Source organism: Macrobrachium nipponense, chromosome 15, assembly GCF_015104395.2.
Source record: "Macrobrachium nipponense isolate FS-2020 chromosome 15, ASM1510439v2, whole genome shotgun sequence".
Classification (NCBI taxonomy): domain Eukaryota; kingdom Metazoa; phylum Arthropoda; class Malacostraca; order Decapoda; family Palaemonidae; genus Macrobrachium; species Macrobrachium nipponense.
The window spans coordinates 24,067,600-24,093,215 of record NC_087208.1 but is presented as its reverse complement, the minus strand read 5'-3'; the positions used below and the strand labels follow the sequence as shown (position 1 = coordinate 24,093,215).

At 38.9% G+C, this 25,616-nt stretch overlaps 1 protein-coding gene across 1 annotated transcript in view; it reads left to right on the top strand.

The window, feature by feature from the left end:
* Positions 1-25,616, top strand: part of LOC135227033 (MLX-interacting protein-like) — a 233,092-nt gene that overhangs the window by 80,706 nt on the left and 126,770 nt on the right. Inside the window, exon 4 of the mRNA XM_064266822.1 lies at positions 20,893-21,015. Within this exon, the coding sequence (XP_064122892.1) occupies positions 20,893-21,015 (123 nt within the window). The remainder of the gene's footprint in view (positions 1-20,892; positions 21,016-25,616) is intronic.

Below are 25,616 nucleotides of genomic sequence, written 5' to 3'. Positions count from 1 at the left end.
AAGCTACCAGATGGGAGCAACATCAAACACATAGATGAGACGGGATACAAATACCTGGGAATAATGGAAGGAGGGGATATAAAACACCAAGAGATGAAGGATATGATCTGAAAAGAATATATGCAGAGACTCAAGGCGATACTCAAGTCAGAACTCAACGCCGGAAATATGATAAAAGCCATAAACACATGGGCAGTGCCAGTAATCAGATACAGCGCAGGAATAGTGGAATGGACGAAGGCAGAACTCCGCAGCATAGCCCAGAAAACTAGGAAACATATGACAATACACAAAGCACTACACCCAAGAGCAAATACGGACAGACTATACATAACACGAAAGGAAGGAGGGAGAGGACTACTAAGTATAGAGGACTGAGTCAACTTCGAGAACAGAGCACTGGGGCAATATCTGAAAACTAGTGAAGACGAGTGGCTCAAGAGTGCATGGGAAGAAGGACTGATAAAAGTAGACGAAGACCCAGAAATATACAGAGACAGGAGAATGACAAACAGAACAGAGGACTGGCACAACACACCAATGCACGGACAATACATGAGACAGACTAAAGAACTAGCCAGCGGTGACACATGGCAATAACTACAGAGGGGAGAGCTCAAGAAGGAAACTGAAGGAATGATTACAGCGGCCCAAGATCAGGCCCTAAGAACCAGATATGTTCAAAGAACGATAAATGGAAATAACATCTCTCCCATATGGAAGCGTAATACGAAAAATAAAACCATAAACCACATAGCAAGAGAATGTCCGACACTTGCACAGAACCAGTACAAAAAGAGGCACGATTCAGTGGCAAAAGCCCTCCACTGGAGCCTGTGCAAGAAACATCAGCTACCTTGCAGTAATAAGTGGTACGAGCACCAACCTGGAGGAGTGATAGAAAACGATCAGGCATAGATCCTCTGGGACTATGGTATCAGAACAGATAGGGTGATACTTGCAAATAGACCAGACGTGACGTTGATTGACAAAATCAAGAAGAAAGTATCACTCATTGATGTCGCAATACCATGGGACACCAGAGTTGAGGAGAAAGAGAGGGAAAAAATGGATAAGTATCAATACCTGAAAATAGAAATAGAAATGATATGGGATAGACCAATAGAAATTGTACCCATAATCATAGGAGCACTAGGCGCGATCCCAAGATCCCTAAAATGGAATCTAGAAAAACTAGATGCTGAAGTAGCTCCAGGACTCGTGCAGAAGAGTGTGATCATAGAAACGACGCACATAGTAAGAAAAGTGATGGACTCCTAAGGAGGCAGGATGCAACCCGGAACCCCACAGTAGAAATACCATCCAGTCGAATTCGAGGACTGTGATAGAAAAAAAAAAAGAAAAGAAAGAAAGAAAGAAAAAAATAATATTCAGTTCCTTGGCTAGCTGATACGTTTGACCAGGGCATAATATAATAATAATGATAATTCAAAGAAAACACAAAATCACATAGATCAATAAAATGGAAAAGTAAATCCACAATTGTATGTCTTTCATTTTTTTAATTTAAAATACAAAGCAGAAAGCAATATCCCTGAAATTGACTCCTCCCGATGAATCATATCAGCGCAATACTCGCCAGTTGTAATAGCAGATCGAAAACAATTATTAGACAAATAGAGAAGACATTTAAAAGTTAAATACAGCTGATGCAGCAATATCTTTCAGTGATAATAATAATAATAATAATAATAATAATAATAATAATAATAATAATAATAATAACAACAACAAATTGGTTTGTATAAACTATCTTTATGGAGTGAATGTAACGGGTCCCAAGGAATAATACATCAGAAAAATGGCTGCATCAAAATGCCGGACTAAACAGTCACATGTTGAGAACATTTTTGGCGCATCAGCCATACGCCCATAACTAGATGAGCTTGATGTCGCTGGTAGTGAGTGCTAATATGCTTGAATAGGCAGACAAAAGAGATTAAGAGATCAGTCGCCTTGAAAGTGTCACGGTGCTGAAGAAAAGCTCCAGCACTTCTTTGCTCCACGTCCAGTACAGCAGAGTATTTTGATTTGGCAATTTACAGCGTTGCCGTTTTATCTTTACAACATTGGCTTTTAGCAGTGTTACCATACGCAGTTCTTCTTTTTTTACGTTATTTATGATTTAATGGTTTGAATGCGTATTTTCCAGTGTAGAATTATTTTCCGTGACGTAAAAAAACAAAACGTCACTAGCTTAGTGTACAGTATTTTTGACGAAGAAAAATAAAGGATATCAATAAAATTCATTTCTGTAAATAAGCAGGATATGTTTTGTAACTTTATTTTAATAATAAAACATAAAAAAGGCAAAGTGAAGAATTTTATTCCTCAGTGCCGTGGCCTGTGGTCGGATAAGCCACGGAGGGTTGCCAGATATCACCAGAAAGCCACACTAGAAGACGAAGTTCCTCAAAACGGCAATCCTGATGGCAAATTTATTTCAAAGAAGGTTGCTTCGCTCGTGAATGATTTTTTTTTTATTATACTAGTGTTGGCTTATGTGGAATTTTACTGATCATCATCGCTTGCTGCTTCAGGTCTCTGTGAGATTCCGCTTTTCTTGTCTTTCCTGTGCCTTTCCTTCCACAAATCTCCTCTCGTCTCCAGCCCGTCTTCTGATAGGTGTCATCCAGCTAGGTGTAGGTCTTCCAACTCTTCTTTCTACTGCCCACAGGAGCCCATCTGACATTATCACGTTGAATGGCTTGTGCGAGGACATTATTATGCATGGCGTCTCCATCTTGCCCTTTCATCGTTCTTCGGCGACAGACGGAACTTCGTAATTTCCCTTTACGATTTTCAAGTAACAAATAATTGCCGACACAAAAATGGAATCGTAATACAAAAATAATTGCCCACACAAAAAATTGTATCGTAATACAAAAATAATCGCCCACACAAAAAGGGTTTTGAAATACAAAAATAATTTTCCCCACTAAAATAGAATCGTAATACAAAAATAATTGCCCACGCAAAAATGGTATTGTAATACAAAAATAATTGCCCACAAAAAATTGTATCGTAATACAAAAATAATTGCCCTCACAAAAAGGGTGTTGTAACACAAAAATAATTGCCCACAGAAAAATAGAATCGTAATACAAAAATAATTGCCCTCACAAAAAGGGTGTTGTAACACAAAAAAATAATTGCCCACAATAGAATCGTAATACAAAAATAATTGCCCTCACAAAAAAAAGGGGGTGTTTGTAAAATAAACACAAAAATAATTGATTGCCCCACAGAAAAAATAAAATCGTAATACAAAATAATTGCCCACAAAAACAAAAGGGTGTTGTAACACAAAAATAAAAAAAAAAATTGCCCCACGACAATAAAATCGTAATACAAAAATAATTGCCCACACAAAAAGGGTGTTGTAATACAAAAGTAATTGCCCACACAAAAAATGGTATCATAATAAAAAAAATAATTGCCCACACAAATAATGATATCATAATACAAAAATATTTGCCCACACAGAAAAAGGTTTTGTAATACTAAAATGATTGCCCACCAAAAAATGATATTGAAATACAAAAGTAATTGCCCACACAAAAAAAATGGTTTTGTAATACAAAAATAATTGCCTACAAAAAAGTGGTACCGTAATACAAAAATAATTGCCCACAAAAAAAGTGGTGCCTTAATACAAAAATAGTTGCCCACACAAAAAAATGATTTTGTAATACAAAAATAATTGCCTACAAAAAAATGGTATCGTAATACAAAAGTAATTGCCTGCAAAAAAAATGGTATCGTAATACAAAAGTAATTGCCTGCAAAAAAATGGTATCGTAATACAAAAATAATTGCCCACACAAAAATGGAATCATCATACAAAAATAATTGCCCACACAAAAATGGAATCATAATACAAAAATAATTGCCCACACAAAAATGGAATCATAATACAAAAATAATTGCCCACACAAAAATGGAATCATAATACAAAAATAATTGCCCACACAGAAAAGGTTTCATGAAGTTTTCTCCAGCAGTTAACTGTTATTGAACAGTACTGGTAAAATGTTGATGAATTTGGAGATGAAGCTGGCCTTATGCCAGCACGGGCTCTTGCTCATAGAGCAGCCCGTAGATCATTTGAAAAATTTTGCTGGTGGAAAGGTGAGATTTTAGGATATGAGGTGAGCCTGTACTATGATCAAATGGATATGCATGTGAAATGGTATGGTTGTAAAAGTGAGGGTAAGATGTAGGACCACAGAGTCGACTGGGCATTGTGGCCTTGGCACGTGTCCCCCTTTGTCCGAAAGATTCGATCCCCCCCTCCCCCCCGCCAACTCTTGTAAAATAGATGATTTTTGGAGTCAAGTCGCTTCGGGAAAGACACCATTTTAATTTTATATACGCCATCATTTTTTCATCTCTGCGTTTTTTCTCAGTATAGACAGTCGCAGCGCACATTTCTCCTGCACCAGTTGCTCTTGGCTGGAATGAATACTACGAATGGTGCTGGAACCTTGCTGAGACCTTCAAAGAAATAGATTAAATGTACGTTAGACTTCTTTTTTGGTTTGGGAAAATTAGAATATTATCTTCAGGTTTGCTGTCTCTCTTCAAATAAGAAATAAATGCCAAAATTCAACCTTTACAGCTTCCTGTTTTACGTTTGAGTCTTTTTAACCTTGGTAAGGTCTGGATGTTCTTTGGAAATGACGCCCACCGAGTTCTAGTCATTGAAAAGCCCTGGATGTTAAATTCATGCGAGATTATTCACTCTTATCGATTTTTATATTTGAATAGCATCAGATGCATACAAATCGTTAAGCCTTGATGATACCATTCTTTTCCAATGACAGTTTTATAGTTCAGTGTTGAGGTCAGTTTAGGCTATATGCAAGGAAGCCTCCAGCTCATGAGATGTGTAGGTCACTTGATAAATTTACGAATCGCTATATTTTAATAAGTCAATCTTATAACTTCACAGCAATGACGCAAGTGCATTTTTTGTTTTTCTAGACTGCTGTTATGAAATATTTCGATTTGCAGTTTCTGTTTTGATTGAACTTGATATTTTCAACGTTGTGAAATTCACGTCGTCTATTTATCTTGAAGTTGACCTTGCCACGTGTGTTCGGAGGCCGTCAGTAGTTTCCTCATCACGAAAGATGTCTTTCTTATAGAGACAGTGTTCCTTCGTCAACTGCGTTTTCTTAGCTGGAATATGATTATGGTTATTGGCCTCGTTTAGCGGGTTATTTTAAGATTAACATGAAGTAAAACTCTTATCTTAATTGAAGTGGCACTCTCCAAGGAATTTCTGTGAGCAGCCTCAGGCACCTGTTGAACTGTACTGCACTTGGGCTGCACACTTCCACGGTATTGTGTGTTTCCCTTTCTCTCTCTCTCTCTCTCTCTCTCTCTCTCTCTCTCTCTCTCTCTGTTGTTTGATGATCTATCGATAGACAGTTATCTTGATGACTCCAAGCTGTTGGGCATTCGTACTTCCAGAAACACGGGCTAGGCTAAATGCTTGTTGACGATAGGAGAGGTAAAGGGAGTGTGTTCCCCTCAACATCCATCGTATCTATGACCAAGGCCGCCTGTGACAGACTAGACTTGGGGGTTTCCCGCCCACGCGTGATGTCATAAGATGGGAGCCATGTTTCACTCGAATTTTTATCTGCTTTTCTATATATCATGAATATGGAAAATTTTTTGGGTTATGATCGAATGGTTATGTTTAGGTTTACATACACTACACCAAAATTGCGTTTTACTTTGGCTTCTCATGAGCGTCGCGTAGAGTTCGTTTCGAAATGTTCCGTACAAGTAGTTTGTATTGAGAGCACCTTTCCTCTTGGTGTTTTTTTAATTAACTTGTGCCGCTAAGTATTAAGAGGAAATTGTATTTGTGTGCATTTCCGAGTTTTTAATTTTGTTGATGGTGGACAAAAATTTCTGGAGAGCACCATCTGGAATTGTATCCGTGATTTTGCATAAAAGATGAAAGTAAAGGGATGCTGCCCGAAATGAGAATTAGGCCTAGGTTTGATAGAGCGTTTTGAAAATGATTTGAAAGTCGAGGACAGTGCTGAAGATTGATTGCCTGCACATGTGACTGTGGGAGGGGGTTGGTGGTGGTGGCTGGAGGTGAGCAGTGAGGAGGTCACAGAGTGGAATGACAGGCGATTTGACGTCAACACAAGTAAGATGCTGCAGTGGCGAATGCGTCGAGGAATGAATTCAGACGAGATCTCTCTCTGTCGCCAGGAAAGGACACCTGGTGTTTGGAAAAGATTCACGAGAGGCTTCGAGTCTGTCGAAGCCAAGTTTGCCTCCATAGGAGGGGGAGTCAGAGCCGTCGGTGCACCTCATGTGGCGCACTGTAGGCATGACTTAAGGTTCTTTGCAGCTTGCCTTCGGTCCCTAACTGCAACTCTTTTTGTTCCTTTTACTGTACCTTCTTCCATATTCTATTCCATCTTACCTTCCACCCTCCCCTAAGAATTGATTCATCGTGCAACTGGAATGTTTTCTTGTTACACCTTTCAGACCTTTGTGCTTATCTATTTCCTTTTCAGCGCTGAATGGCCCCGTAGGTCCCAGTGCTTGGCCGTTAGCCTAAATTGTATATTCAGTTCATGCCAAGTTTAGAATGGAGAAATGGACACTTGAGCACACTGTTATCCACGTAAGCACAGTGAGTGGAAATATCGAATGCGAGTGAAAGAAGAATAAATGTTGAAGCTAAAGAGATGGAAATGGTTGCCGAAATACTCCCGCCACACGATCAGATCATTCCTATAAATTTCCATTCATCCAAAGGGTCTTATAGTAGGGACTTGGGTTCGTCAAATAATGGCCTACACCCATATTTGCTCTCCCGCTCTGAGCCGCAGCTATATGGAGAGATTCCAGGTGGTTACATTCATCTATTTTAAAGATGTGAATGATCTTTCTTTTAACTGTAAGTTTTATTAAGTTGTGGAATCATTATTTTGCCGTAATCTTTTAACAAACGGGTGACATTTTCACAGGTTATGGTAAGAAAAGCACGGTTTAGACCATACAAAATTGTTTTAGATTTATGCACAGAAAAAATAGAATTGAGATCAGACACTTTGTGAGGACCAGAGAGTAAGACAGGTAGCTGGGTACTGATAATTTATTATGTTGTTGAAGATTAAGCTGGCTTTATGCCAGCACGGGCTCATGCTCAAGAGCACCCTTTAGTAAAATTATTACTGTCGTTGTTTTTGATTAAGCTGACCTTGTGTCAGCACGGGCTCTTGCTCACAGAGAAGCCCGTAATAATTATTATTACAAACGAACTGGGATGACACAGACGGGTGCGGACGGAAACGTAGTGTCCGTCACGCACGCACGAACAAACATAGAAAAAAGGGACGGCCCCCGCTGTGAATGTGTTTCTTTACAGGCGAAAATACATGAACAATATTACATAGAGGGAACGGATTCCCGACATATATATATATATATATATATATATATATATATATATATTATATATATATCGTATATATATATATGTGTATATACATACATATATATATATAAATAATATATATATATATATATATATATATATATATATAATATATATATATATATATATATATATATATATATATCTAGTATATATATATTGTATATATGTATATATCATATATATATATATATAATATATATATATATATATATATATATATATATATATATATATCTATATATATATGTGTGTGTGTATATATCATTCGAGCTACAAATGTCCTTTATATCTAATTCGCTCTACCTCGGAATTGATATATTTTCATATATGTACCGAGGGGGTACGAAATTATTATCAACTAAAAAATTCCCCCTCGGTACATATATGAAAATATATCAGTTCCGAGGTTAGAGCGAATTAGATATTAAAGGACATTTGTAGCTCGAATGATTTATATGAATCACGGTGATGTGATAAATATCCATATGTGTATATATATATATATATCTATATATATATATATATATATATATATATCAAAAGAAAGGGCGTAAAACGCTCTACAGAATGGGTAAAGGATCAACGCGGCTTGATGATGGGATGCAACAAAAATAAAGAAAAAGCGTTATCCTTAAACTTCAGCTATTGACGTCTGTATTAAATAACCCCTTAACAAGAAGTGACAGCCACTAGTGTCAAGTGTGGCAGCCGGAGGACGAATTCGACAGTATTCTCGCGAATGATATCTGTGGCAGCCCTGCCTGTGTTGACACGTAGCTCCGTGATGTTTTGAACGAGTAGTAGTAACTGGGAGAGCGAGTCCCATTAACGGGACAGGTCAGAGTTGGGGAAGCCCCGTGAGCATTTTCCGTCCATCGAAATATTATAACCTTTTTCCTAGGCGTCCGTCACCTTCACAGAGGCATTAAACTAACCTGCTTTGTATAACCTGTCGAGTAAAAGGCTGAGCTAACGTGGGTGGGAAAGACCACAATTCACAAAAGTTTATTTTTGCACTGCATCGTGGATGCTGTCTTGGGGCACGATGGATGGTCGAATATATACCTAACATACATTCTTGCGTTCATACACACACACACACACACACACACACACACACACACACATATATATATATATATATATATATATATATATATTATATATATAGATACTATACTTATATGCGCAGCAAGCATAAAAGAGGAATGGAGAATATAAAAAAGGAAAACAACAAAAGCGGAGACAATAGAAACGTAGGCCAGGACTTTGTGGGTTGCCAAAACAAAAAATAAAACAATGATGTTTTTGCTGCAAATGTGTCGTTAGTGATGACATTTTGGCAAAAATAGTATCTCTGTATATGGCATGAAAGAGGAATAGGAGAGGAAAGCGTGAGGGTAGGTACAAGTAGGTGTAATTGTCGTAGATTATGTAGCACTGGGATCAACTAGCTGCTGATGAGAATTCTTTTGTTTCAAGTACTTAGTGTTGCGTCAAATTTTGGATCTTTCCTAGATAGCGACCGCCCAAGAGCTTTTAAAACCCGGTACGTCGTATTATTCACCTTTGCTGCGTGTTTATTACAGGCCCGTTAGTGGCAACCTTTTATGTAAAAACATAAAAAACAAAACTGTAAATATCAGAAAGATAATGACCCCCAAGAAATATTAGTATTGCATAACGACCCACGAACTTTGCTTGGGGGACTATCTTGGAAAGACCCAATGTTTTACCCTCCCTCAGGAAACGCTTTCTTGCATCGATAGGTGGCAGACGGAAATCATGTATACTGTTTTTTTTTTCCATCTGTCCACCCGCCTGTGGTGTTTGCGTATGGCAACACTGCGTCCCGGGCTTTAGATAGTTACATTCAGCTTACATTCAACAATTATAATAATACCCTATTTCGAATACAGTAATTCGCATACAGTAAATTATAAAACACTTCAGTTGCAAATGTACACCCATATATCCTTTTATTTACCTAAAACTTACACATAGCGTAACTACCCTAAGCCCGGGACGCAGTGTTACCATACGCAAACACCGCAGGCGGGTGGACAGATGGAAAAAAAACAGAGTACTGTAATAGTACTGCTGAAGTTTGAGTCCTCACACAGAAGAATCGCGGTGTTCAGGGTAAACTGAAATGAGATTAAGGTGTCCGCTTATCGAAGTACCTCAGATCTACGATATATGATAATATAATAATAATATAAGATTAAACAAGAAAAACTTCTATTGGAATTTGAAATTTGCCTCCTTGTCTAATATTGAACTCGATCTGGGAATTGACAGCGTTGGTCTGGTCAGCTCTGTGACTGGATCTGAGCAAGTGTAGGCTGCAAAGCTACGAGAGAGAGAGAGAGAGAGAGAGAGAGAGAGAGAGAGAGAGAGAGAGAGAGCGCAACTCCAAGTGAGTTGGAAGACCCGAGATTGTTATAGAAATAAATCTTGATAAAAAGCTATTATTATCTAGTTGCTTGGTTCATGCATTGACTGTAACTGGCGAGACGCCAACTTTGTGTAAGAAGTGAGTAAAGCAGCAGGTGTGGAGAAAGATTAAGCTAGACGGAACCATTGGTTGCGAGGAGAAAGAGTTGGAAGAGAGAGAGCCGTTTTTTTTCTTCTTTTTTTAATAGTCGGTTTGTTGCCTTTCATTTATGAGGGCGTCACCTACAGTAACAGTGGTCTATGAAGATACACGTAGCTTTATTTCACAGATTATTAACCTTTATTATTGAAAGGATCTTTGTTAACTGCATGCGAAATCAAATGTGGGAGGTCAGAGATAGTTTTGTTTTCCTTGGTGCGCATAAACGTAAACTAATGTATGAGAGCCAAGCTGCTGCCCGATAAAAGTAGCAGGAGCAAGTGTTCTTATGCGGTGGACTCTCGGACCCAGAGTAGTTCTACGTCGGGGGAGGGCGAAGGGTTGGGGTTAGGGAGGAACTTAACAATGTTTACGCAACCGCAGTATTGCCAACTTTTGTTGAGGGCCAATAAAATGTTGTCATTTTCATTCATTCGTTCTGTTGCGTTTGGATGTGACTCCTAAAAATGGAACGGATTATGTTGAATTTTTAGAAATTGCTTTACAACCTTGTTCTCTACCAGGTCAGATATGCAATTTTGGTGCCCTTAATCAGTTGTCATAGTGCTTCGTGTAAGAAGTTGATTATGTGATGAGATGTTTATTTTCTTAAATTAATTACCCTTTCATGTTGTAGTACGAGTTCAGATTTTAAACACAAACTGGTCTTAAACAGCATTGCGTAAGTATCATAACATACCAGCACTCAACAATTGCTTCACGGTAATATTCTGCCCTCTCCAGCTTCCACATTTTCTCCTCACTCCGACATCCACATCCAAAACCTTGCCACTGTCGTCCAGTTGCGTTGTATGCAGTGCAGTCTTAAAGTAAAGTTTCACTTAATACTAGAGAGATGTGTTACTATTCAGGCGGCCGTCGTTTTCGCCGTTAATAAGGAAAAAAAAACCTGTTCTGATTCATGTTGACACCAACTTATGTATACTAGTCGCATAATTATCGCCGAGGAACCAGCCTCTCCTGGCAAAGGCACGGCCAGCGAGAACCATGATTAGGATAAATTTTTAACAGTTCATGTTCATGTTCGTGATCCGTTAAGTTACAAGCAAGTGACACTAAACACAGTGTGTGTGTGTGTGTGTGTGTGTGTGTGTGTGTGTGTGTGTGTGTGTGTGTGTGTGTGTGTGTGTGTGTGTTTTGGGTAGGTCTGGAGAAAAAATAAGTGGTCACTGACATATTCATACTTTTAACTGCTGAAATGCGGATGAGCTCCCTGTTAAGATAAACTTCCACAACACTAACTACTTAGTATACCTACATAGAAGGCATATCAGTATGGTGTCAGACCCCTGCACACACTGCCATTCACCCAAAAAATGTACATATTCTCGTGCTTTCAGGAAATTAAGGCCTGCCTTTTCCTATACCGTTCACCCCGACTTCCTACCGTTTATTGCTGCTGCTGCTGCTGCTGCTGCTGCTGCTGCTGCTGCTCCTCCTCTCCTGCCTCCTCTCCTCCTCCTCCTCACTAAAGAAACCATGAAAGCGGCTATTCACTATCTTATTGTCGGTTCTTTCCTAATACCGTGGCTATCTCCAAAATACCCTAGTCCATCATTCACCTATGGAAAACCTTCTTACCACTTCTACATAATATCTCCATACTTATTACCCTGTCAATTCTTATACTAGTGTTAGTGTACACATAAACTGTTCATCTCTACAGCTTCAACCAGTATCTTTTCACAGGTATTGAATATCTACACTTTATTTCCTGAAAGAAGAGGTGCTCAACATTTCTTTTATACATTCCCCTTTTGGCTACATAGTTCAAGTCCCTACCCAATCTTTTGCACATATCTCTTGACCTCTCACAACACTTAATCATTAGTATGTTGACTGGATGCAGAAATATAACACACACTTGTGACAGCCACATATACTAACCACTCACTCACCACCCTATCTATTTCTCATTCCAGCAAGTGCTTCACTTCCCTTACAAATAATTTAATTGCATTTATTTTCCATGCCATTCCTAATGTCATGTCTGTGCAACAACATGAATTTACATTAGTTGACCAAGAACACTTACCCTGGGGAACAATAGAGATTACAGTAGCAGTAGTACACTCATGTAGTCACTGTAGTGATTACTGTATCAACAACTAATATTTGCAATTTATTAGTTGAAAATTCAACAGTAATACTAAAAAATGCTCCTCCAAGTCTCATATGTGAGAGCTTGAAAACTAGGAGCCTCATGGTCGACAGTGTTAAAATCAGTACCAATGGGAAGATAAGGGTCTCAAGTTCTGTAAGAAATAAAGCAGGAGGTATTAAAAAAAAAAAAAGATATAAGGCAAGTGACAATGGCAAAGAACAATTGGGATAAGACAAATTCAGAATATAAATACAGATGTGGGCAGAAAAAGTGTTGTTTAAGTAACATGGATGAGGGAAAATGAAAGAATGTAAAAGGAACAGAGCAGTTCGTCATGATGTAAAACAGAGAAATTAAGGTTGAAGAGAATTGAGGAGGCAGTACAAGTACTTTTTAAATCTACTGAGTGAAAAAATGAATATGACCTGGAGAATGTTGATATGACAAAGTTACCAAAGACCCAAATCTTATCAACTTTTGTCATGGAAGATTATCAACTCACTAGAGGTCACTCTGTAATGCCCACAGGTGATGTAGTAGGTTCATGGATTTGTAATGAAACAAATGTACATTCAAAAATAAAAAAAATAATATATTTGATATATAGTTGAAACTCATTAATTTATGGGAATTATACTCTTCTCAACAAATTCATATTACTTGTTGCAGCTTGGCCATACAACAGGTACCCATTGCATAATAGGGTGTATGGAGGAGTGTACATGCACAATAAGACTACTATGAGATTCAGGGCCTCTGTAACACGGTTTTTTCGCAATAACTTTTTATCTATGCATTTCATAAATATAATGGTTATTCAGAATACATATTATATCAACACATAAATTTTGAGTGTATTCTGCACTACGTAGGTTGAATAAATTTGGTACTTATAATGTAAAAGTGACCTTTTTTGAAGACGGGCCAACTTACTCAGAGAAAAGGTTTCGAACGCACTCGTTACGTAACTTATGACATCATTTCTTCCCTCTTTCTCGATGGATGATTGGTTATACGTAACGAAGGCTAAACCTCTGGCAACAATGACATACAAATTTAAATACAAGCAAAGCAGTACACCTTTATGAACTCTGGAACCTCTCCACTGATAATTGTCATGATGAACAAACCAACAAAATATGTTAATAAATACAAAAACACTTCGATTATTAGTCTAACTCCCAAAATAAGTTTCCAAAGAAATTACATTCTACTTTATAGGTCACAATCAGATTGACAAGATGTAGGGAATAGTTGGTAATTACCAAAAACATAGCAGACAAGCTTGATTTGATAACTGCTATATCCAATGTCAAGCAATTTATATTTATTGGCTATCTACCTATTTACTGAAAAAAAATAGCCGGTACCGTATATTGGCTTTAAACCTTCACCAATAATTATCGTCAGAATGGTGACTTCATGAGGCTCCTCCCACTTTCGCCTCTTTATAATTCAGGATAACACTGAAGGCTAACATGGGCATTGTTGGATTAGAAAATTTAACTTCTGGCTATAAAAACTAATTTCGTGAGAGTAGTTGTAAGAAGTGCTAAATGATCCTCAAGGATCCCAGCAGTTGGTCTAAACGTTTAATTCATGTATATTACTGCTATACTGTTGTGGCACTACTGCTACAGTAGTATTACTACGCTAGCACTGATACCCCAACCACATCTATGTATCGTTCCGCCATTCATAAAGTCTTTGGGTTTCAGAGCCGATGGAATTTCTGTCTGGTGGATGGGCGGGGCAACATTTAGTCAAAAGGAGTTTGTTTATCTTGCTTACATAATGAATGTTTTTCGACTCTTGGCTCGTAATCATTGGCCATGGCGTCGGCTAGATCATTTTTACTCTATAAAAATTAAAACTATCGGGTGTAGGTTATTGATAATGCTGACAAAATTTGTGTGTGGTTGTAAAATATACATATGTCAACTTTCAGCTACATCCGATGCTTTGACAAGGAGCAAAGTCCAAAAAACTGTGTTACAGAGACCCTGAATCTCATAGTAGTATATATATTATTGTAAAATGAATCTTTTCTATTTATCACTTTATCTACATTGTATTTTATCAATGCAGCTTCTAGTATTCTTGTAAAGGATTTATTTTATTTTCTTTTTCAAAAATAGTCATGGCCTCTTCTTTAAATGAGATGTTTATTCAGAGTCTTACCAAGCAATTATTCAGCTGTAGGGTTCCTATGCACGGCAGACTAAACTTCAAATTCTCAATGGTGCCGCCATTGTTAGTGTAGGTAACCAGTTACCGCCCACTTCCGGTAAACAGGTATGACGTCGTTACACCTCTCAGTTGGATTTCTGCTGGCTCCCAAGTAACATCAGTAGCTCTGCGGACTTTCTTCGTTGTCTTTTGAATAATTTTTCACTTACCTGGATATTGGTGACATACAAGTTTTTTGGTGTGCTTTTGAATTTCCTTAGCTTATTTTGCTCATTCTGTTTATTTTGCTGCCCTTTTATTCTTGAATATGCCTGATTCAAGCTCATCTGGAGTAACGTTTTGCACAGATGGTTGCAAAACTAGGCTAGTTAAGGAAATTTATGATCCTCACTCTAGGTGTACAAATGTAGGGGTCAGGAGCGTTCTAAGGAACTTAGATGTTCTGTATGTCAGGATTGGGATGATGAAAAATGGAAACTTTACAGTTCACATCATAGGTAGGTTATACAAGGTTATACAAGATAGGAAGAGAAAAGCAGCCCTTAGGGCGGATAGTAAGGCTAGTGTAGCTCCTCTGTCTTCCCCTGTTGGAGGAGATTTCTACCTCTGCTTCTCCTATTCCTGGAAATCTTTTTCCCATTCTCAGCCCTCCAACCCCTTTACCAGCTTCCCATGTTGCATTTTCTTACCATTGCCAGCCTCGAATCAAGGTTCGAGAGGAAGTTTGAGTATTTGGCCAATAAGATGATGGAGTTAGGTGTCTCCATGAAATAGTTCATGAGAAAAATCTTGTTATAGTGCCCAGTGCTAGTGCAAGTGAAGTGTTTTCTGAGGGCGTGGCTGCCTGTCCCTCTAGTTTTAGACAAAGGTCACTGCCCTGCTCCCCCGCCTCGAGGAGAAGACATACCAGAGGTCCAAGGGAGATTTTTTGGGTTTGCCCATGGGCAATCATTCCCTCTGTCGAGCCTGAAGTCGAATCAGGCATCAACTGAGCGCCGTTAAAAGGCATCTCTTTCAGTACGAATTTATCGGACTCCAGTGGTTCGTTTTCTCTGAGTTTGTGTCGCTGGCGTAGTTCCTGGGCTTCTCGCCCTCTTAAGACATCTTTGAGTGTGGACGTCTCCCCTTTCCCTGCCAAGAAATCTAGGGATACAGTTTCTAGTCTGCGCCCGTCTTGTAGTCATGCGGCTTCGACTTGCGACTCAGTGGATGCGACTGAGGTGCAACAGGTGCGGGTGCCTTTGAGATGAGCGGCACCGCTTCAGTCTACTCGACAGACTTCGACTTGAGTCCGAAACCTTCTTCCGAGTCGAAAAGGAAGTGTTCATCTACCATTCAATCAGATCAATCCCAGGAGGACCTATCTTTGGATCCTTTTCAGCAGCACTTTGAAGAATCGTCCTTCTTTAAGGGTAAGATGCCACAGTCGAGGAAGGAAGAACCGTCCATGTCTCCTGCTTCTCCAGGTGAACAAGAACAAGAACTAGAGCAAAGGCAAGAGCTAGAGCGAGAGCAAGAGCAATTACGAGAACCAGAGAAAGAGTTAAGACAGGTCTCGACTCAACCTCCGACAGCTTACACTTAACTTTAATGAGGTTCCTTTTAGAATACTTTCCTGACCATTTTTCTCCTGCCACTCCTTCTCTGCCTTCGACATTCATGATAAAGAAAAAGAAGCATTCGGAAGATCTTCCCAAATTAGTCCTCTTCACTGCGGCTAGGAAGAAGTGGCTGGCAACCAAGAGAGAACATGGCAAAGCATCTTTCGCCTTCCCTCCTTCGTTGCTCATCAACAAGCATTGTAGGTTTTACATCACCGGGGAAGCTTCTTCCTTGTGAGTATGTGCCTCCTCCCAGGGGGACTTCTCGGTCCTGGTAGATGCGAATAGAAGAGCGCCATTTTCGGCTGCGAAAACGTTCTTGTCTTCTTCAGAGATTGACCTCCTTGTTCGTAACATTTTTAAGGTTTTAGAGGTCTTTAGCTTTATGGACTGATTGATCGATCGGAGCTCTGGAGAGGGAGTTAGAGGGCTGCCCTTCGCTTTCTGAGGATGTGCGGGAGGACTGGCTGGGGATGCTGTCTTGTTCTAACAAGGTGATTAGAGATGGTTCTGATGAAGTGGCTTCCTTGTTCTCCACGGGGATGTTGAAGAAGCATGAGCTGTGGTGCTCCTTTACCATTAAAGGGATAATGACAGTTCAGAAGTCTGCTATTTTGTTTTCCCCTCTGGTCAAGTTGCACCTGTTTCCGCAAAGACTTGGTTCAGGATATTCTTTCGGCTCTCGAAAAGAAATCCACTCTGGATTTACCAGCACAATCCACCAAAAGCCCTAAGCCCTCAGCAGCACTAGCGGCTCCAACCAAGCCTTTTTTCATTGCTTCAGAAATATCCTTTTTGTGGGGGAAAGAGGCGCGCCTTTGCTAGACCTTGCTCTAACCTTCGCCCACCCACCAAGTCCTCGTCTAGATCCACAGTTAAGACTGAAAATGAGTAGTGTTCCTGTCCTTCACACGCCCATAGGTGCCAGGCTGCACCAGTTTTGGGAGGAATGGAAGATCAGAGGTGGAAAAGCCTGGGTCATCGAAGGTCCCCATCGTATTATCATCCTACTCTGTCGGCTCGGAGAAGTTTTTGGTGCTCGTGGAAGAAGTAAAATCCTTGATTCTCAAGAGTGCAATCAAAGAGGTCAAAGACACGTCGATGGGATTTTACAACAGGTTTTTTGTTGTCCCCAAGCATCAGGGGCCTGGAGGCCCATTTTGGATGTCAGTGCATGGAATCGTTTTGTTCTGAAAACGAAGGTCGGGATGGAGACAGAGTTCCATTTTTTGCCTTGCTTTGTCAGGGGGGACTGGATGGTATCCCTCAACATGCAGGACACTTACTTTCATGTTCCAGTCCATCAGGACTCCAGGAAGTATTTCCGTTTTGTTTTTCAGAAAAAGGTATTTCAAATTTGGGCTCTATGCTTTGGCCTTTCGACAGCACCTCAGGTGTTCACCAGGATTCTAAGCCCCCTGGGACATTGGTTGCATTTGATGGGGATAAATGTATCTCTGTATTTGGACAACTGGCTGCTCCGAGGTCCTTTGGTGAAGCAGTGTGCGAAGGACCTAGAGAGGTCTCTCTGCCTGATGCAGAAGTTGGGCATAGTAATAAATATGTCAAAACCCCAAGTTGTTGTTCCTTCTCAGAGAATTCTCTATTTGGGAATGACTCTGGACTCTCAGACTTTTCTGGCTTTTCTGTCCCTGAAAAGGGTGGAGTCGTGGCTTTGGACAGTACATACAACAGTTCCTGACCAGTCCGTCGTGTTCAGCAGTACAGTGGAGGAGTCTGCTGGGTACCCTCTCCTCAGTGGAAAAGTTAGTGATTCTAGGAAGACTGCACTCGAGGATTCTACAGTTTTCCCGATCACAAGGGAAATAAAGAGTGATCTCTTGTGGTGGGATTCGAGAGAAAGGCTTCAGGAAGGCGTCTCTTTTTCCTGTGAACCCCTGCCTACAGTTTTATTCAGACGCATTAGATGTAGGTTGGGGAGCCCTTCTTCTGGATCGCAAAGCATTAGGTATTTGGACAGAGCCCCAAAAATCCCTGCACATCAACGTCAAGGAGCTCCTGGCTGTGTTCCTGGACCTTCAGGAATGTGTTCATCTAGTGGTAGGTCGGGTGGTGGCCATTCATTACGACAACTCCACAGTCCTGTCATAGTACATTCGAAAAGCAAGGGGGGAAAATGAATGTACTGGTGGACGAACTCAGCAGAAAGAGACAAGTTCTGTTGTTGGAATGGAAGTTGAACTCAGAAATTTGCCTAGACCTATGGAAGGTTTGGGGAAAACCATCCATCGACCTGTTTGCGACGCCCAAAAACAACCATCTTCAGTTGTTCTGCTCCCCAGTTCCAGATCCTCTAGCCTGGGCAGTAGATGCGATGTTGAGGGACTGGTTGGGGCTAGACGCTTACGCGTTTACTCCCTTAGGGATGATCAGGGAGGTCATCAACAAAGTAAAACTCCATCAAAATGTTCACCTGACTTTGATAGCTCCCTTTTGGCCGAGGAAAGAGTGGTTCCCGGACCTTCTGCACATGTTGGTAAACTTTCCAAGGCTCCTTCCTCAAAAGAAATCGCTTCTCAGAAAGTCGCACTTTCATCGCTTCCATCAAGGATTGTCTGCTCTTGTGCTGACAGGATTCAGACTTGTCAGGAGTCTTGTCAGAGCAAAAGGTTTTTCACGTAGAGTTGCAGAAGCGATTGAAAGATACAGACATACTTCTTCTAACTACCTTTACTAGTCTAAGTGGAATGTCTTCAGAAGGTGGTGTAAACAAACTTAAGTCTCTTCTTCTGAGACCACTTGTGAGTCAGATTGCCAACTTCCTTCTCTTCCTGAGATCGTCTAAAGAAGTTATCCCCTGTTACGGTTAAAGATATCGAGCAATGCTTAGTTCTGTGTTCAAGCATAGAGGACTTGAACTGTCGATGAATAGTGATCTGACAGACCTCATCAGGTCCTTTGAAACATTGAAAGTGCTGAAGAACTGTGTAGCTTGGAACCTCGATGTAGTCCTGAAATTTATTTCTGAACCTCCCTTTGAGCCTCTTTGTTTGTCTTCTCAGAAGAATTTAACAAAGATTAAAACTTTTTATTTGCTCTGGCTTCAGCGAAACGTGTCAGTGAAATTCACGCTGTGGACAGAAGAGTTGGTTTCGCGCAAGGAAATGCAGTGTGTTCCTTGGCCCTTTCCTTTTTGGCAAAGAACGAGAGGCTGTTGGAACCTTGGCCTCTCTCTTTTGTCACTAAGAATATTGCAGATATTTTTTGGTCCAGAAGAGGAAGAAAGATCGCTGAATTGTTATCTGCATAGAACAGAGAAAGTAAGAGGTCCTTCTCAACGTTTATGGTGTTCAGTGAAGAGTCCTCCTCACCCTCTTTCGAAGAGCGCCATGTCCTTCTTTTTCAGGTCACTCATCACTGAGGCGCACTGCCATGTTAAGGAATTCTTGGTAAGTATGAATAAAACATTATTTTATAAAAAAAATATCATTTTTCATGTTCCAGTATAACATTTGCAGGACTGGTAATTTAGTGTTATAGTACCTGTGCCTATAAGCCCTGTCTCATCATTAAAAAAGACTTAACGTGTCATGGAATCCTGTGCGCTGTCTCTGACCAGCGTACATGCAGGAGTTGCTAGATCTCACAGATTCCTTGATATAAAATCTTTTATTGTTTTTTAACCATTTTCCAGCTGGTGCTAAGATTTAGCCTATTGTTAAGACCTCAGGTTTGTTAGCTATGAAAAATACAAATTGATTAAAGGCTTGTCATTTTTGTCATAACATCCTTGAGTTGACAGAGATGAATTCTTAACTAGTTAAAAGACTTGTGAATTTTCAGGTGTGCTGGTATATATTCTTTTTTTTATATATATAATCGTTCAGTTTCATGCATAAGGATTTTCCATCCTTGTAAGCAGGAGCAGTAATGAAAGACTAAATAGGGTAAGTCTGGTTTATGAGGTTCCAGGAGTGTGTGTGATTGAATATTTTATGAAAGTTCTATGTATTCTTTCTATATGGTAAAATCTGTCTTCTTAAGTGTATTTAGTTCTTAAAATTGGAATAGATAATTAAAAATAGCCATAAGTTATCTTGTGAAAGCACTTTTATCATCTATAAGGATGTCAGCTTAAAATTATTTTCCTGCTTTTCTTGATAATCCCACACCTCCATATGAACATATTCTGTGTGCTTTGTCCAAGTACAGTATGTATTTTATATTTTGCTAATGTATATACTGTATTTCAGAAAATACAGTAATTCCTTTATTGTTATACTGTACATCATTTCAAAGGAGGGAAAGACTTTCATGTTTGATAACTTAAGATTTATGGTTAAAATCGAAACCATGAGCCAAAGGAGATTTCTTGGTTTGGTTCACAGTAGTTAGAATAGGTAATGTAGCATGTGTTATTTTCATATTTTTGTTGTAACTGAACATATTTATTGAGAGTGTAATAAATAATTGAAGTATGAAAATTATGCAATATTTTAAGCATGTCTCAACCTTATTTTAGTTGCCTCTTTGTAGTAAAACATTGTTGAGAAGTTACAGACATGTAACGCATGAGTTCTAGGTCCCTGCTGTTTCAGAGAAACCCCTTTTTATGTATCATCAGATTACAATTTTTATTGATTTCAAACTGTCACATGCATCTTCAGTTAATTGAGCAGTTTTCAGTACTATTAATTGGTAGATATATTGTATGGGAAGTGTGTATTGGTTTTAATTTGTAAATTACTGGTTTTGTTGTGGTTGTTTTTTCTCTAACTACTGTGCTTGTTAGACAGCAATGTTAGCTATTGTAAACATTCGTTGCAGATGCTTTTAAGATACAAGAAGTTTTTCTTATTAGCTATTGTAAACATTCATTGCAGATGCTTTTAAGATACAATAAGTTTTTTCTTTACAGGCTATTGTTTTAGAAGGAAAGTATTGGAAGAGGCAGCTGGATGCAGTAACAGCAGAGTACAAAAAATGGAGAATATACTACAAAAACAAGATATCAGGAAGCAATGTTTCAGATTGTGATGGGGTAAGTTAGAGACCATTAATTTATACTGAAATGTTCACTAAGTAGAAGTTATATTGTATAGTACATGTATGCAAGTGATTTTGGAAAGTTTGGAACTTAACATTATGTACAGCAGTGCCGTAAATGTATATGGCATCGGTATATATTCTACATATGTACGTATAAGTATTCAGTCATGTATAATGGCACTCCATGTCATGTGTAACAGTAGCTTTGAGAAAGGTGTTGCTGTCCACCAATATTTCCTGGTCATTTAAAAGAATAGCACCCTTGGGGAGGGAGAAGGGAGATTGTTCAAAGCCAAAGTTAAAATGAAATGCTACATCGAGACCTCATGAGATGAAAAATTCCCATATAATGTCCCATATTTACTTCTCAAGTACAAGGAAGTATGTAAAGCACAAATTATTAGATTCATGTAAAACAATTCAGCCTAATCCTTGACATAATTTTGCAAGTGTATATGCAGTCTGCAATTGTGGGTTTGTGTGGTACTGTACGTAAAATTTCCTACACCTACTAAAATTTCCAACACCTACTACTTTGTTTTAGACGCTGTACATTAGATTTTTATTTATCTGCCTAACATACTTAACTAGCTTATCATAGAACTGCTTCTCATTAAGCTTGAAGGTAGTTCATTTATAAAAATAAATGCCCATATCTAAATAAAAATCATAGTTTTTACCTCTCAGGAATCAGGCTGATATATGTCTTTTGTTCTTTGTTGTTATAGAGAAGCAACCTGTAGTATAAATATTGCCTTTATTAGCTCTCTTCTTTGGTATTTGTAATACATCTTGAACTTGTCTTCTCTTGGAAGGTAATTAATCAGGATAAACTAGACCATACAATTGCTATTTATGTCAACCATAGAATTCTGAATCTCATAACAGATGTAGTTAATGCCTTACAGAACATAGTAATGTTTGTTAGTAGGCCTATGGTGTTGGATCTACCCCACTTAGAACTTTTTATGGATAATATTCTTTAACTACCTATATGCAACTTGTTTAGAATTCTTCAGTTGTATAAAATGTTAGTACAGTTTACTGAGCAAGTCTCAAGACTTCGGGGGGACTTTTTATCAAAGAATTTTTTTTTCATTATTATTATTATCGTATTCACCCATTTTTTTTTTTTAAATATTGTTCCCCTGCTTTGTCATCAACAGTGGAGTTTCACCTTAAATTGTTGGATGAAAACTTAATTCTCTTAAATTTCTTTTATCATGTCTTAACTATTAATTTTTGGCAAAATTTTTCAGTTAGCTAGCTCATTATGCAAACTTTTAAAAATGATTAACATTCTGGTCTTTTTTCCATTCAAATTTTTGCCACTTAGTACCAGCATTGGCCTTTGAGTTATGTTTTTGAATACTTGGAATTTTAGGATTTCAGACAGGGTTTATTTTATTTTATTTCTTTTTTCCATTAAACAGCTTCACAAGTGTCACTCCTTAGTTTATCTACTCAAACATATTTATTTTATTAATCTTTTACAGGTTACGCTTCAGTAATTCTTCTTCTGTACTATTCTGCTTTTCTTATTTAGGCCAATGTTTACTTGTAATGTTCTGTTTTCCCAGCTAGTTGAATATTGGCTAATAATAGTAATGGTGATGATGATGATAATACAATATAGGGTACCAGTAATAACAATAGACAAATAACTTTAATCAGACAAGTGAACACGAACTCATTGGGGAATATTTTGTAGAGATGCAGCAGTGAGCTTTATGGAAGAGTTTTGTTGTGTGTTTGACTATGCAACTGCTCTAATTATTATTATTAAAATGTTTCTCATACTACTAGCTACAGGTTTGCTTAATGATATTTAATATTAGTGCTGTAATATGAGCATTGTCAATGGAGATGAGGAGGAGTCACTCTAATGTGACTTAGGGTTGAAGATGACCTGAGTAGGAGTTGAGAGTTGGTGGGGAATATATCAGATTCTAGTTAAGGGTCAGTTATGATGGATGATCATATGGAGATGAGACCTGTTGGCAAGAGCCCATGGGTGAGAGTTAGACAATAGGTTAGTAAGTGACTGACGAGTGATAACAAATTTACAAGTGAGGTAGATTGAAGAGTTGGACAAGGGACAGGAGTACTAGTTTCTGACTTAAAGTATAAATATTAGTTGGGAACAGTTCCAGTGTGGATGAGAAAATTAGATAGCTACCATAAATCAGAAGACTTTGTACTGTGCTGATTGACTGACAGATGAAAATCACCTTAATTTAGAAATAAATTTTAATTACTTGGGCAGCAATATGATAGGTTGGGGAATTTTTGACTGTTGTAGTGATGAAGAACAAATATTGATGAGTCCAGGTTCCCATCAAGGTATAGGACTGTGTCAGTAAAGCTGAGCTAGTGCTCATAGACATACTTCATTGGGAAAGCTAATGCAGAAATACATATACATAAGTATTACTTTTGGCCTTGTTGGTATGCCCTCATCCTTGAACTGATTTAAGCTTGCATCTGAGAATGCTTTGATGGCCAAGTTGTAAAAATATCCCCTTAAGTCAGTGATGGAGTTATCTTCCAAAATTTTTTGGGTACTGGGTGTTTGGAGCATTGGGGTAAAGGGGAAATACTTTGCATAGGAATATTTTGCATACAAGGTGCAACTTGTGATGACAGTGGTTGAACTAACTTTCATGGAGACCAAATGAATCCCAATGACTGCAGGAAGACTTCTGTAGGTAGGAGCACTGGTAATGACGCTGATCAACATAGTCAAGAGCATCAAAGTTTGTAAGGCCCTTAAAGATATGGCAAGGGGTGTGGACAGAGAGGAGCTGAGGCCAGGAACACTGAAGCAGTTGAGCATTAGTGTCAGGCATATAAGCAGGGATGGCCAAATACAAGGAAGCAGGTGGAAAGACAAGATCAGTCAATTACACGGTAGTAGTTGAGTGCATGGTAGCTGTTGCGTAGGGGGATCATTCAGTTACACTGCAGTAGTCAAGTACTTGAAAGCACTAGTGTATATAGGTGTATAAGAGCACATAGGAGCAGGGCAGAAAATTGAAGCATTTGAGTGCTCAGAATATGGCTATGTACATAGAAATAGGGCTGTATACTTGGGACCAGATGGATATGCTAAAGACTTGCTTATGCAGAGGAAGTCAGAGCAAAAGGGACAAAACCCAAATAAGCAAAAGCTTCAAAAGCAAACAAAAGCCAAGAAGAGTTACCAACACTGGCAGCAAATCTGTAGGAGTGAGTGAGTGTAGTGACAGGTTGCAAGGCTGTGATCAGCTCCCTTGTGGAGGAATCCGCTACAGCGAGGAACTTGCTTTGGAGCGCAGATGAGACCTTTGTCTTCAGACTAGTTAGGAAGTATCATCAGTGAAGCAAATCAAGTCAAAAGAATTTGAAAGGACCAAGGACCAGCTGCAGAAGAAGTCAAATGTAAAGATTGGCAGTATTGGCAGATGAAAAGACCAGCAGGTGACTGGGAGAACATCAGGGGGAGAAAATGCTATTGGCAAGTAAACTATAGAAGTCAAGGCTGGAGAAAGATTGCACTGCTTTCACTGATCACTCAATGCCAGGGGGAGACATCGCAGAGGAATGAGCCTCAACTGAAGACTTGACAGCTGATTGGAGAGTGATGGGAAGAAGCTGAGTTTGACAGCTGACAGCAGAAGAGGAAGTATGACGCTTCCAGTAGAAGTGGGAATGTGACACTCACAGGCATACCATTGGCCATACAAATACTAAGGATGAAGGTCCAGTTGTTACACACATGAAATCAGACAAATAGTGTAGGCTCCTGTATGAATGCCACTGTAAATGAGTCATCCTTTATAGATAACGTAAATGTGCTACAGGACTTACCATCCTTTCCTGCAAATGTCTGCTAAGGTATAATCGATAAAGCAGCTCCATGAATGCAAGCATGAAAAGGATCATGATGTGTGAAAAATATCTTAACACCAAAACATCATGTACAAAAATCATAAAATAACAGCTGAGACAGAACAGCGTACTAAAGGCAACCATCACTGAAAGAAGGAAAATGGCAGAAAAAAATTTATTGGGTCAACAAACCAACTTGTTGAGAATTAGGCAAGGTCATAAAGTTAAGCTGTACAGCTCCATGCACATGGTAGTGAGAAACCTCAGACTAGAAGTAGAAACCTCAGACTAGAAGTACATATTGCACACAATTACTTGAACTTGAAAACCTTGAAAACTGCTGAAATTTATAGAAATCACTGCATTGGTATTGAAAGTAGGAAAAAGGGTGTCCTCACAGCACAGTAATTTAGAGATGTGGCATCAGTTGCTGATCAGAAGTTCAAAAGAAGTGAATATAGTTAGTAGCTGAACACTGAGTATCACACAAAGGTAAATAACAAAGGTGAAAGATGATGAATGAATGTTGGAATAAGTGTATTTATGAATGGCACAGTACCTAAATAGTAGTAAAAACACTCATTGGTCCTGGGAAGCCCAGCAGCATGTCCACATACTCATACTACTAGGTGATACAAAGGAATCATGCGCATTAAGGTTAAATCTTTGAAATCTTGATTTTGTGTCTAATGCATTTTGCATGGAATAAGGTATAATTCATCA